The 14,147-nt window shown below is 51.6% G+C and overlaps 1 protein-coding gene across 1 annotated transcript in view; it reads right to left on the reverse strand.

Annotated features, from left to right (window-relative positions):
* Positions 1-8,119: 8,119 nt before the first annotated feature.
* The window catches only part of GRIK3 (glutamate ionotropic receptor kainate type subunit 3), a 127,178-nt gene continuing 121,150 nt past the window's right edge, over positions 8,120-14,147 (reverse strand). The window contains exons 14-16 of the mRNA XM_068159372.1: positions 11,360-11,582; positions 10,381-10,631; positions 8,120-8,418 (exon numbers count right to left, since the gene is read on the reverse strand). Coding sequence (XP_068015473.1) covers positions 8,224-8,418; positions 10,381-10,631; positions 11,360-11,582 — 669 coding nt within the window. The 3' untranslated portion in view covers positions 8,120-8,223. The remainder of the gene's footprint in view (positions 8,419-10,380; positions 10,632-11,359; positions 11,583-14,147) is intronic.

The raw sequence follows: 14,147 nt of genomic DNA on the forward strand, positions 1-14,147 counted from the left end.
GGTAGTGCAGCTGGTGGTGGTAGAGGTGGAGGTGGTGGTGGAGGTGGTAATGGTGGAGATGGAGGTGGTGGTGGTGGAGGTGATGGTGGTAGAGGTGGTGGTGGTGGTGGAGGTGGTGGTGGTGGAGGTGGTGGTGGAGGTGGTGGTGGAGGAGGTGGTGGTGGAGGTGATGGTGGCGGAGGTGGTGGTGGAGGAGGTGGTGGTGGAGGAGGTGGTGGTGCTGCTGTCCTTCACTGCCAGCAGGCAGAGAACTGGAGCAGAGCTCTGACACCTGGGGTCAGCCAAACACCTGCTTGCAGATGTGCAATTACTGCTTTAAAATGGGATTTTCCTGGAAGAAATAGAAGTTAAAAATTGCTCTCTGAGCTGCAAAATCCCAGGTGTCTGAAGGGGTTGGGATGGGGCAGGAGCTGGCAGAGGCACCTCAGTCACCATTTCCTGCTTTTCCTCCCTCTTTTGCCTGGAGGGACCGACTGGAGCTCAAAGGGAACTGCTGCTTGTTTTGGAGTGGAACCTGTTGTCTGATTAATTATTCATTTGGAGCATGATTGGCAGCTTGGAGGCGGGGAGCTCCCAGCCACTGAAGGGTGAGCTGTGACTGACAAGGTTAATTGCTGCCTGCCGCTCCTGCTGATAACGATTTCTGTTGACAATTCCTCCTGTTTCTGGCACAGACCGAGGTTCTGTGGGGCAGGGTTGCCCTGTCCTGCCCCATCCTCTGCTCAGCAAGCTTCCCCTGCTGCACCCCTTGGCCCCTGGGGGGAGGGATTTCGTCCCCACAAGCAGATCTCGTGCGCTAAGCGGTGTAGAAGCAGCTTTGCAAAGGCGTCAGCTGCTTTTACCTTTCCCTTCTTTCCTTTGCCACATTCTCTGCATATTGATCAGGGTTCAGAATATAAAAGCAAGGCTCAGCTCTGCTCTGCAAGCTCCCTCCTTGGCAGGAGCATCAAAACTGCTGCTTTCTAGGAGGGCTGAGTGAATAGAGATGAGAGATTTTTGAGGGTGACCCTTAAAAGTGATTAAAGCTGGAAGGAATTGTCCTTTCAATCTCAGTGTACAGGAAATGATCATCAGATTGTTTGGGTTGGAGAAGACCTCTAAGATCATCAAGTCAAACCACCAACTTAAGACCACCATGGCCCTTAAACCATGTCCCAAAGTGCCATGAAATGGCCACCTCTGGGGTTTAGTATACAACCACAGCACCTAAAATGCTGCCCTTCCATCCCAGCCACATCTCCAGGGCCATGTCTGTTCCTGCAGTGGAGGAGGCTCTGGGCAGTGAGAAGCCTGCAGGTGGAGGAACTGTCCCTGGGGCTGTGCCTCTGCTTTCAGGGTTTATTGTTGCCTGGAGTGGCCTAGCTCTCATCATTCCCAGCCCAGAAACCACAGGCATTTGCTCCAGCCTCAGTGTGACACAGCAGAGTCATAAAGATTTCAGACTAATAAACATTGGCCTTTGGGGTGCTTTCAGCCTTTATCAGCTAATGAGATTTTTGCAGGCCAACAGCTTTTATGAACCTTGGAGCCTCCAGGGGACCTGCACTCTCCTATGAGGGATTCAGGCACCTTCCCTGAATGAACTGAGAGCCTCTGCAGATATCTGGGCTCAGTTCTTTGTCTGATACCAAACCTCCCATAGGTAGGTGGGAACAGAGAGAGCTACAGCCTCTGAGCTCCTCATCCTCTGTCTTAAACCCCTCCAACTAAAAGTGAAGCAAATCACAGCATCACATGATATTAGGGGCTAGAAAGGACCTCTAAAGATCATTGAGTCCAACTGTAACCCAACCACCATGGCCACTAAACCATGTTCTGAAGGGCCACATCAACAGCTTCTTGAACACCTGCAGAGATGGTGACTCCACCACCTCCCTGGGCAGCCTGTTCCAGTACCTGACTACTCTAGCAGGAAAGAAATTTTTCCTAATGTCCAATCTAAACCTCCTCTGGCACAACTTCAAACCCATTTCCTCTCATCTGGGCTTGATCCAGGCCAGGATGCTGGTGGCCTTCTTGGCCACCTGGGCGCACTGCTGGCTGATGTTCAGCCAGCTGTGCACCAGCACCCTCAGATCCTTTTCCACTGGGCAGCTTTCCAGCCTGCAGCAGTGCTTGGGGACCTGGCACTTAGTCTTATTAAACCTCAGGTTTAATAAGTTGTAGGCTCCCCAGTTCAAGAGGGACAGGGATCTGCTGGAGAGGGTCCAACGGAGGGCTGCGAGGATGCTTAGGGGACTGCAGCACTGCCTGGTGAGGAGAGGCTGAGGGACCTGGGGCTTCTCAGTCTGGAAAAGAGAAGAATTAGGGGGGATTTAATAAAGGTTTATAAATATCTGAGAGCTGTGGGTCAGGAGGGAGGGGACAGGCTCTGCTCATTTGCTCCCTGTGATAGCACAAGGAGCAATGGATGTAAGCTGCAGCACAGGAGGTTCCACCTCAACACAAGGGGGAACTTCTTTACTGAAAGGGTCACAGAGCACTGGAACAGGCTGCCCAGAGAGGTTGTGGAGTCTCCTTCTCTGGAGACTTTCAAGACCCATCTGGATGTGTTCCTGTGTGACCTGAGCTAGATTGTATGGTCCTGCTCTGGCAGGTGGGATGGCATCCTGGACTGTATCAGGAACAGTGTGGCCAGCAGGAGCAGGGAGGTCATTCTGCCCCTGGACACTGCACTGGTTAGGCCACTCCTCGAGTCCTGTGTCCAGCTCTGGGCCCCTCAGCTCAGGAAGGAGGTTGACTTGCTGGAACATGTCCAGAGAAGGGCAACAAAGTTGGTGAGGGGTCTGGAGCACGGCCCTCTGAGGAGAGGCTGAGGGTGCTGGGGTTGCTTAGCCTGGAGAAGAAGCAGCTCAGGGGAGACCTTATTGCTCTCTACAACTACCTGAAGGGAGGTTGTAGACAGGTGGGGGTTGGTCTCTTCTCCCAGGCAACCAACACCAGAACAAGAGGACACAGTCTCAAGCTGTGCCAGGGGAGGTTCAGGCTGGATGTTAGGAGGAAATTCTACACAGAGAGTGATTGGCCATTGGAATGTGCTGCCAGGGTGGTGGTGGAGTCACCATGACTGGAGGTGTTTAGGAGGAGACCGGATGGGGTGCTTGGTGCCATGGTTTAGTTGATTGGGTGGTGTTGGGTGATAGGTTGGACTCGATGATCTTGAAGGTCTCTTTCAACCTGGTCTATTCTGTTCTGTTCTGTTCTGTTCTATTCTATTCTACCTCTCCTATGAGGGCAGACTGAAGGAGTTGGGGCTGTTCAGTCTGCAGAAGAGAAGGCTCCGAGGTGACCTAATTGTGGCCTTCCAGTATCTGAAGGGGGCCTACAGGAAGGCTGGGGAGGGACTGCTCAGGATCTCAGGTAGTGATAGAAGTACGGGGAATGGAATGAAGCTGGAGGTGGGGAGATTCAGGCTGGATGTGAGGAGGAGGTTCTTCACCATGAGAGTGGTGAAACCCTGGAATGTGTTGTCCAGGGAGGTGGTCGAGGCCCCATCCCTGGGGGTGTTTAAGCCCAGGCTGGATGAGGCTCTGTCCAGCCTGATCTAGTGTGGGGTGTCCCTGCCCATGGCAGGGGGGTTGGAACTAGATGATCCTTGTGGTCCCTTCCAACCCTGAATGAAACTATGAAACTATTCTATTCTATTCTATTCTATTCTATTCTATTCTATTCTATTCTATTCTATTCTATTCTATTCTATTCTATTCTATTCTATTCTATTCTATTCTATTCCGTTCCATTCCATTCCATTCCATCTCATCCCATCTCATCTCTTTGGGTCCCTTCCAACCCCTGACATCCTCTGATCCTGTGTCCAGGTTGCTGAAGGCCCCATCCAACCTGACCTCCCTCGGTAGAAAGAGACAAAAGATGGATTTGTTTTGTTTTTTTTTTTGTGGTGTTTGTGTTTGTTTGGTTTTTTTCTTTTTTCCTTTTTTTTCTAGAAATCATTTTTATTTAAAATTTAAAACCATATGACTTCATACAGCAAACTGTGCACTTTGATATATCACAGTGTCTTAAAAAGGAAAATAATCATCAGAAGTTTTTTCTTTCTCTCTCTCTCTTTTTTGTTCTTTCTTTCTTTTTTTTTGTGTTTTCTTTTGTCTGTTTTGTTGGAAAGTTTATTTACATCAGCCTCGAATGATCAGCAAGTAACACAGTTACTAGGAAACCAAAATTGTTACAAAAATCTTTACAAAAAAACCCTATATTCATAGAAATTCTGCAGGTCCACAGAGGGAAAAATCCCCTGAATGGCAACGGAGACTTTTTGTTTTCCTTTTTGTTTCCCTTTCCCCTCCCTTTTCTATGTTTTCTTTTCTTTTTTTCCCCCCCCTATTTTTGTCCTCTTTTTGTTGTTGTTTTTTCCCCCCTTTTTTCTTGAGAAATGTATCAAAGGAAGGTACAGAGAGCAGGGATCTTGTGGCACCGATGCCCACGCAGGGATGTGCTGCAGCTCCCTTCCCTGCAGCCGCTGGCTCTGGAGGGCTCTGCGCAGTTTGGCCACGCTGGGTGCCGGTGCCAGGAGCTATAGGGTCCTTTTTGAGGTGACCTCTCCAGAGATCACCTGTGCTGGGCCCAGCTGGATCCTGTGCCACAGGAGCGCACATCAAGGTTGGGGAGCAGGGGTTGGCAAGGGCTGAAGCTGGTTCCCTGCTGCATCTTCCAGCTCTTTGTGGACCTGTCGCCTGGATATCAGACTCCACACACTCTGCGGTCAGCTCCAAACAGAAGCCACCCCAAACAAAGCCACTCCTGTGGCCCTGCTCTGTCTTGTGGGAGAGCTGGAAGGAAAAAGCAAGTGCTAAAGGGGCAGTGAACCAAGGTGACACAGGTTAGAGGCAGTCTGACAGCCCAAGCCTGTGCTTACTTTATCTCCTCTGCTTGTTTTCAGTCCCTCTGCCCACCAAGTGAAGAAAGGAAGCAACTGAAACAAAGTTGGGAGTCAGATCATTTCTCAGGTGTCAGCCATGGACGGTCACAAACAGGTCCCAGAACGGCTCATGGAAGGCTTGGAGTCTTGGCCAGCAGGTCTGTCCCTCCTCAGGTCTCCCAACACATCAGTGCCAGCTTGGGGTCTTGCTGCTCTGCAGTCAAACCCTGCCCGGCTCATGGCTCCCTGGGATAAGGGCAAGGGGTTCAGATGGAGGATGGGGGATGGCAGAGAGACCCCACAATCTGCTGAGGAGAGCAGGAACAGGAGCAATTAATGATGGTGGAGCTGCCCCTGGCTTACAGCAGGAAGGCTGAGGCAAAAATCCATCCCACCTCCCCTCCCTTCATTGGGCAGGAGCCGGTGGGCCCCAGGGCTAGGTCCCAGGCAGCCCCCAAAGCTCCTCCTGCCTTGTTCTGAGCAGTGCAGAGCATTCCCTTGCTGTTAGCTATCCAATGTTTCAAGGATCAGGTTGGAAACATAAGCTCAGGCTGCAGATGCACAAGGGGAGCTGCTGATTTATGGGCAGTAGAGAGAGAGGAGAGAAAGGGTTAACCTGCAGGCTTTGCTCTCCTGGCAGATAGCACCAGTTAATTCCAGCCACTCACCTGTCACTGGGGGATGATTGTGAGTGAAATCAAATCAAACTGGTGTCAAAGAGGAATAAATGGGGGCTGGGGTATTAGTCAGAGTTATTTATTTATTTGTTTACTTAAAATCTGCCAAGAAGCAAAATGAGTTCTGGTTTCTGTGGGGTTTTACTCTCTGGACACTGAAAGCCAGTCTCAGGCTTTGGTTTTGGGGTTTTTTTTCTGCCTTAATTGTGAAGATCTCTTTCAAAGAGCTTAGAAACCCACAAAGAAAGCATAAAATCCACTGCTCACAGCAGCCTAAGGATCAGCAAGGAGACCCAGAATGTCCTTTCTCGTGGGAAGCAGAGCAATGCTTCCAGCCTGTCCTTTGCTGGGGGTGCTTGGTCAGCATCCATTAGGAATGCAATGCCCATTGGCAGCTCTCAATCCTAATTTCTCATGGTTTCTGTGGAAAGGTGAGAATGAACCTCAATTCTTTGCATAATGTGGTGGCTTTTGAGGCTCAGGTACCTTGAAGATGACCACAAAGAAAGAAAATAAAACATCTTTTCTTTCCTCTGGTCCTGAGTAGCTCATGGCTCAAACCAGGACAGATATCTCTACTTGAGTCAAAATATGACACACTCCTGGTTTGTTTTTGGGTCACTGTTGTTGCTTCTTTACATCAGGGGGGGAAAAAAAAAAGCCAAACCAATGAAAAACACAAAGGACAAATTATGTTGTGTGGGGGGGAGTGGGGGGAGCAGCTCTCTCCCCTTGAGCTAATTTGCTAATTGTGATGAGCTCCAGAGCTGAGGTCCCTCACTGAGCCGGGGGATGGAACAGGTGGGGAAAAAAATATCCCAGAGCAGCTCCAAACAGGTTTGTTCCTTTGGGCGAGGGCAAACTTTCCAGAGAGGCCTCGCAGCAAGGGGAGGGCAAACTGGGTCAGTTCAGCTGCAGGTTCCTGCGGTGGCTGTGGCGCGTTGCTCAGGACACAGAGGACACAGCCACATGGCCCTGCCTGCCCTCCAGAGCAGGGGGGAGCGGTGGTCACTGTCACCCTTACCGAGCGTGGGGGAAGGGGTTTGCTCTTTTCTTCCCCACCAGTGTTTAAAATCACAGCTTTGCAGGCTCTGGGGGATGTTCTGGCTTCCAGTGGGCAGAGCCACTGCCGTTTGGTTCGTTTGGCAAATTAACCTGCGGTATCCCACCGGCCACTCGCGTGGTTCCCGTGGAGGGATGGAGCTGGGTGACATTAGCCAAGTGGTGCTTTAGATCAGCAGAGGGGTCTTTGGTAATTCTGATGGAATTCTTCTGCAAGAGCAGCCTTCTGGGTTATGCAACCTGTAAAATCAGAGCAGTTCCTGGGAGGTTTCTTAAGACCATTTTAGTGTATGCTTAAATGACCTGGAGATGCTGCCGGGGCAGAGCCAGAGGGGTGCCACGTTTGGCTCACACAGTGCTGATTATCCCAGGCCAGCCCTGGCCCTGCAGGCTGGGACTTGAACTTTTCAGGTCTCTGATGCCATGGAGAGCATTTAGTCCCCGGCCAGGCATCAGTGCTCTCCTGGGCTGAGTGTGAAGGCAGCAGAGCTGCAGCTCAGCACTGCTGCGTTCCATAGACACTGGTAACCGCTCCACTCTTGAAAACTCTTGGTGCTGATGAAGCCTGCAGGCTCAGTCCTTTTCCACACCTCTCTGAAGAAGACACTGAGCTTTGTGGAGAGAGTGAAGGAGCTGAAGACCTGGAGATCACTGTGCCACCCTGGTATGGGCTGTAGTTTGGCAGGGAGTGTGTGGGTGCTGTCACTTGGAGATGGCAGCAGCTCCTGTGCACACCACGCTGGAGTTTGGCCACATTCAGCCTTAGTTGCCCCTTCATGGTCAGCTGTTGGGGCGTCTACTGATGGTATGTTGCCTTCTCCCTCTACACCCCACTTGGACTTCCAGCGGTAGATGCCCACAGCCAGCACAGCCATGAGATGCCACCATGAGCTGCTTCCAGACAAGGCCAAGCTGCAGCCATCAGGTGCTTCACACATACCTTCCCCCTTCCTGGGCATCATGTCCTATATGCTGTGTCTGCCAGCGTGGAGAAGACACTGGCACAGGTGGCTGCTTGAGCTGCACCTGGCAGAAGGTTTCTGTTTATTGCCATGCTACAGAACCTGGCTCAGGATGTGTGTGGGGGGGTGTGTGGTGTGTGTGTGTGTGCTCCTCCTCACCCTCCCAGGACTGGTTTGGCTCAATCCTGTTTCGCCTCTGTGTGTTTTCAATATGTAAACATCAGACTCCTGGGTGCTGCCATTTGGACTCCATGAAGCCTGTAGGATCTAAGCATTGGAAAAGGAGGGGAAAAAAAAAAGGGGGGGGGGGGTGGGGGTGGGGGGTGGGGAGGAAGGGAGAAAAAAAAAGAAAGAAAAAAAGAACCAACCCAAAAGAACAAAATCACCCCCCAAAACCAGCCCCAAGCCCCACGTTGCTTGTCCGTGCTTTGAAGCTCAGGCTTCCATGCCGGTGATGGATGCAGCTGAGTGGCAAAGGCTTTGCTCTTGAAATGAACCAAACCAGGTTTGTTTTGTTTGTGTTTTTCTGTTTGTTTGTGGGTTTTTTTTCTCCCCTCGTTATTTTTATTCCTTTCTTCCCTAGTTCAGAGCTCCTCCAGCCTCGTCTGCTGCAGCTCCTTCCCTCCCTCCCCCGTGTTCCCGTTCCCTAGGGGAAGACAGGCGTCAGTCCGGTGTTGCAGGTCATGTTGTCCTTGCCTGGCAGGCGGCGGTCGTTGAAGGTGTGCATGTTGATCACGGCGTCTGTCTTCACCAGCACGGGAGGCTGCGGCTTGTGCTTGACCCGGCGCTGGCAGCTGAGCGACAGCCGCAGCTCGTCGGCCATGGCGCTGCAGAAGGAGCGCTGCGGGGAGAGCAGGGGCACAGAGCAGTTACTGGGGAAGAGCAGGGGCAGAATGCACCGTGTCTGGGGAGAGCAGGGACAAAAATCAGCGTTACCGGGGAAAGCAGGGACAGAAAGCAGCGCTACCGGGGGGAGCAGGGACAGAAAGCAGCGCTACCGGGGGGAGCAGGGACAGAAAGCAGCGCTGCCGGGGGGAGCAGGGACAGAAAGCAGCGCTACTGGGGAGAGGAGGGACAGAAAGCAGCATTACCAGGGAGAGCAGGGGCAAAAAGCAGCGCTGCCGGGGAGAGCAGGGACAGAAAGCAGCGTTACCAGGGAGAGCAGGGACTGAAAGCAGCGTTACCGGGGAGAGCAGGGGCAAAAAGCAGCGTTACCGGGGAGAGCAGGGGCAAAAAGCAGCGCTGCCGGGGAGAGCAGGAACTGAAAGCAGCGTTACCGGGGAGAGCAGGGACAGAAAGCAGCGTTACCGGGGAGAGCAGGGACAGAAAGCAGCGTTACCGGGGAGAGCAGGGACAGAAAGCAGCGTTACCGGGGAGAGCAGGGACAGAAAGCAGCGTTACCGGGGAGAGCAGGGACAGAAAGCAGCGTTACCGGGGAGAGCAGGGACAGAAAGCAGCGTTACCGGGGAGAGCAGGGACAGAAAGCAGCGTTACCGGGGAGAGCAGGGACAGAAAGCAGCGTTACCGGGGAGAGCAGGGACAGAAAAGCAGCGTTACCGGGGAGAGCAGGGACAGAAAGCAGCGCTACTGGCCACATGCTCTGCTAACCTCTCCGCGAGCAGGAGAAGGCTCTGCAGAGGCCAAGCACCAGGTTTAAGTTGCATTTAAGGCATCAGCTGTGCTTAGTGGGGCTTCAGTGATGAGCAGGCATCTGGCTGACCCCTCTCTCCTCTGGCAAGAATGGTGCCTTTGACACACTAAAGCCTGCAAAAAGGCAGAGCCAGAGGTGGCTGTTGGAGCCTCTGTGCTCTGTGTGATCCCTGCTGGGGCTGGGAGATTCCTGTGCTGGGGATCAGAGGGCTCTGGAGTCCTGCTGGGTTTGCTGGTGGGCAATTTCCCTTCATCTGTCTAGTCCCTCATGCGGGCAGCTTGGTTGGAGTTCTGCACACAAATGCACTTCCCACTGGCTGTGCCATGACACACAAGGAAGAGGGAAAACAACCAAACAGTTCTCTTGGTTCATGACACTCATCAGGTGATAAGATGACACAAAACAGCCTGAAATTGTGCCGGGGAGCATTGGGTTAGATATGAGGGGAAAATTCTTTCCTGCAAGAGTAGTCAGGCACTGGAACAGGCTGCCCAGTGAGGTAGTGGAGTCAGCATCCCTGGAGGTGTTCAAGAAACCTGTGGCCATGGCACCTGGGGACATGGTGGTGCTGGGTTGATGGTTGGACTCAATGATCTTAGAGGGTTTTGCCAACCAAAAGGATTCTGTGATTGAGGAGCACCACTGAGCTGCTGTGGGTGGGACAGGCTGTTGTGGAAGTTGGTAGGATAATACAAGGCTTCCTGGTGGATCCTGACCAGTTTCTTGAGGCTCTTTGAATGGGAGTGGGCAAAAGAGATGGAGACTTCATGTATGTGTGCATTACACCTGGAATATGGAACAGAATTACATGGGGTAGTGGTGAGTGGATGCAACAGCTCAGAAAAGGCTCTGTCTGGCCACTCTTGGTGTGTCTGCTCACTCAAAGCTACCCCACAGATGTTTGCTACTCCAGTTACTGCCGCAGCAGATGACCCTGGTCAGAACAGATGTGATTCACCCCCTGCCCTGAGGCTGTCCAAGCAGGACAGAGCAACGAGCCTTAGGGGATGGCATTTTGGGATGCTGGGTGACCTCCAGGAAGCAGAGGCTGAACCTTTCTGCCTGCCCACATCCTTGCCTGACTCTGGGCTTTGTGTGCAGGGTGCCCTTGGCGGGGTCAGGGTGGTGCAGGGGGGTGGAGCGAGCTGGTACCTGCTCCCGCTCCGCCGTTTTGCGCAGCTTGTAGATGAACTCCACCATGGCCACAAAGACAGAGAGCACCAGGCCTGCTGCCAGGACGATGAAAATGCCACCAATGTTCTGGATGCCCAGAGCACTGGCCTCCTTGTTCTCATCCTCAGGACAGCCATTCCCCCGCCACCACTTCTCCTTCATTACGTGCAGCTTGTCCTCCTCCTGGAGCTGCAGGATGGCAATGGTGATCTTGTCCCTGTACGGTGAGCCTGGGGAGGGGAACACCAGCAGACACAGAGGGAAGGTGGGACAGAAATCACACAGTGCAGGCCTCTGTCCATGGGGTAGTTTTAGGCTATGTCTTTAACATTTTTCACAGATCTTGAACGGGAGAGTAGTGAAATGTAAATAAATCTCTGGTGGATGTAAAAAGGAAAATAAAGATCGCTCTAAGAGACGTCTACCATAAGATCAGGTTCCCAAAACAATTCCTCTCCTTCTCCTCGCTTCTTCACTCTGGGAGAGATTACTCACTTCCTTCTGCTTGACCTTGGCTGCATTGTTTTGGCTAAGTCTAACTTCTCTGCTCCTTTCTCTTCTCCTTTTTGTCCAGTGGGGGGAAAGGGGGAGGCAAGGAGGGAGAAGCTAGTAGCTGCCCCTGGTCTTTGGCCGGGGGGAGGGGCTTGTGCTGTTTATTAGTTGGAAATACTTGTCAATATTGTATATTTTGTACATATTTGTTGCATTTCATTGTGGATTGTAGCTTTGCTTGCAAATACAGCTTTCATTTGCTTCTAGCTGAGCTGCTCTAGCAAATTTAATGTTGGGGGCGGGGGAGGAGGTGAGGGTGTGGAAATTCAACCCAGCAGAGTCCAACAGGCAGGCAGCGCAGGACCTGGCATTTGGAAATGCGCTGTTGGAGGTGGGTTGTCAGAATCCCACCTGTGGTGACAAGCACCCCTCTGGGGTACCCACAGACCCCTCTGGGGTCACTTACCCATGGGAGTCCCAATCCCATAGCCTTTGGAGTCGATGAGGCCCCCGATCTGGGTCAGGTTGCAGTTCCTCTGGGTGATGTACTCGATGGTGGTTGACTCCATCAGCAGAGCGTAGTCGGCTGTGAGGGTTCTCTGGATGCCTTCCTCGTTGTTCTTGACAAGGGCAGTGGGTTTGCTGCTCATGAAAGCCCACATTTTCTCAAAGGTGGAAATTTTGGATTTCTGGAAAAATGATAACCACCACCCCACCCCCAACCCCCGAAAGAGGAATTAATCTTTGATTTGCTGGAGCCTGAGCCAACCATCCCAACGCTGGGTGGAGAACAGATCATGCAGTGGAGCTGCTGCCAGTTTGCCCTCATCTTAAAGATCACTGCTGGCGCTGCCCAGCCGTGGGTGGCTTTGTGTTGCCCTAACAAAAGACAAAGGTTGCAGCACACCTTGTGCAGGCACTCAGAGAATGAATCACTGCTCTACAAACCTGAGCAGAGAATCACAGAATCATTTCACTTGGAAATGACCTCCAAGATCACCCAGTCCAACCATCAAGCCAGCACAACCACGGCCACTAAACTGTGTCCCCAGGTGCCATGGCCACACATTTCTTGGACCCCTTCAGGGATGGGGACTCCACCACCTCCCTGGGCAGCCTGTTCCAATGCCTGACCACTCTGGCAGGAAAGAAATTTTTCTCCAACCTAAACCACCCCTGGCACAATTTCAGGCCATTTTCTCTCATTCTATCAACTGACACTAGGGAGAAGAGACCGACCCCAACCTCACTCCAACTTCCTTTCAGGGAGTTGCAGAGAGATGCTGCAGGTGGGGCCAAAGTGTCCATCTGCTTTGGTGGGCTGCAGTGAGCCCCTGTGCTGCTGCCCTGCACAACTCCCTGGTGTGATGTGCTACCAGCCTGCCTGTTTCCATCTCTTAGCTTCCCCACCAGAGTTTTGCTTTGTCCTGAATCGTTTCTGTACGATGAGAAGAGACAAAGAACCTTTCAGAGGGGATGTTTTTCTCTCTTGCACACACTCCATAATGTTTTTTGTCTTTCCTCAAGCATCACAAGGAAGGATGTCTCCTCTGAGATATGTGCAACTGCCAAACAAATGTAACATCTCCACATAAACAGAAGCACAGAAATATTCAAGACTCTCTTGACAGCTAAAAATAGACCTGGATATTCTTCCACTATCAGCAGGCATTCTGTTAAACAAGAGGAATATGTTTTCCAGCTTACTGTGCATGGGGAAGTTGTTTTCTTCTTCTAGAAAATGTGTTCAGTGAGAAGAAATTCAGCTGCTTTGTGTCCTCCCATAACACTGGAAACACAGCATTTATCTACAGCCACCTTCTGAGCTGTCTCTGTGGGGGTTATCCCAAACTGGCCTCAGTCTCAAAAGAGTCCCCAGGAAGGACAGCTCAGCTTTCTCTCAACATTTCCCCCTCATTGGTCACTGTGTTCCCATGGGTGAAGGTAGCTCTCCCCAGACCAGCTCTGTAGGTCCAGTGGAGCTCTGGAAAAGCACTGGGAGGCTGCTGCTCACACTGCTCCCTGTTCCTTTATGTCCTGTTCTTCTTTTCTACCTAATTCCTTATTTTTCCTAGATCTCTTTTCACCTTCTATTTTATGAGGCAGCTTAGTCAGCCAAAACCTACTCCTCCACCACACTGCTCAGCAAAGAGCCTGGAGCTGGCTGATAAGTCAGAGGGGCTGATAAGTCTTTGTGCTTTGCCTTGAGTAAGGGCAACTGGTGACCTGCAGCTGCAGAGGAGCTCTGCGGCAGAAGCTCTGCTTCAGCTTTGGTTATCTCTGTTCAGGTCTCTGTCCTCCTGTGAGGCAGCAGGAGACAGAGCCCCAGCCCATCCACTGCTATCTCCTCACCCCCACATTTTTTCAGTGTCACCCAAAATGTGCCAGCGTGGGCTCCTCTGATAACCCCACTCTCAATATGGGGAAAGCATCTGGGAACGCAAATCCCTCCCTGGCGCTTTCCGCTCCGAGCGCTGTGCCTGTCCACCTCCTCCTCTTTCCCCCTCCCAGCGTGTTTAACAGAAGTTAAACAAAAGCTCAACACCCCAGAGCGGGTTAGCGCAGTGACAGAGCTGTCCCACTGTCTTTTAACTCCGTGGGCTCATTCTCCTGCCTGCAACAACCACAGCCTCATTTCTTCTCCTTTCAAGCTCCTGCTCTTTCTAATCCACTTGATGAACACGCAGGAGTGGAAGTGCCGGAGCAAAACTTCATTCAAGAGGCAAGGATAATCTCCCTCACTTGAAAATCTGGCCCAGTGCCTGTAAGGTAGATTTGTGGCATCTATCAAACCTCAAAGAGCAGCAAGAAATGTAGCCTCCAACAGGATTATTAAATATCTGTGCATTACAATGGGTAATTGAAATGAACAGCACACTTGGCTGCCTGATAAGGACTTGTTTAACATTTATATAGTTCACATCTGAGGCCTCTGGGTTCACCAGCTCTCCTTTTCTCTCGTCTTCCTGCGTTTAATGCTCCTTGGGTGTTGACACAGAGCTCTTAAACAACATCAATGCTCTCCCAGTTTAAAGCATAGAGCAAAATAAACTGGCAAAAAATCAATAGGCTGCGTTTAGTGAAGCTAATAGGACTTGCATGAGGCATTGTAGCTCTTCAGGCAACTTAAATTACATCAGACAGGGCTCCTAGAAGAGAAAAAGCACTTTTCTCTCCTCTTCTTAAATCACTGCTCCTGACCAGCTGAAAGGACATAATTGGGGTTTGAAATGCAGGAGGAGCCCAGCTTGGCC

The sequence above is a fragment of the Melanerpes formicivorus genome, unplaced genomic scaffold (assembly GCF_026170545.1).
Source record: "Melanerpes formicivorus ecotype bairdi unplaced genomic scaffold, bMelFor1.0.p_v2 SCAF_45, whole genome shotgun sequence".
In the NCBI taxonomy this organism is placed as follows: Eukaryota; Metazoa; Chordata; class Aves; order Piciformes; family Picidae; genus Melanerpes; species Melanerpes formicivorus.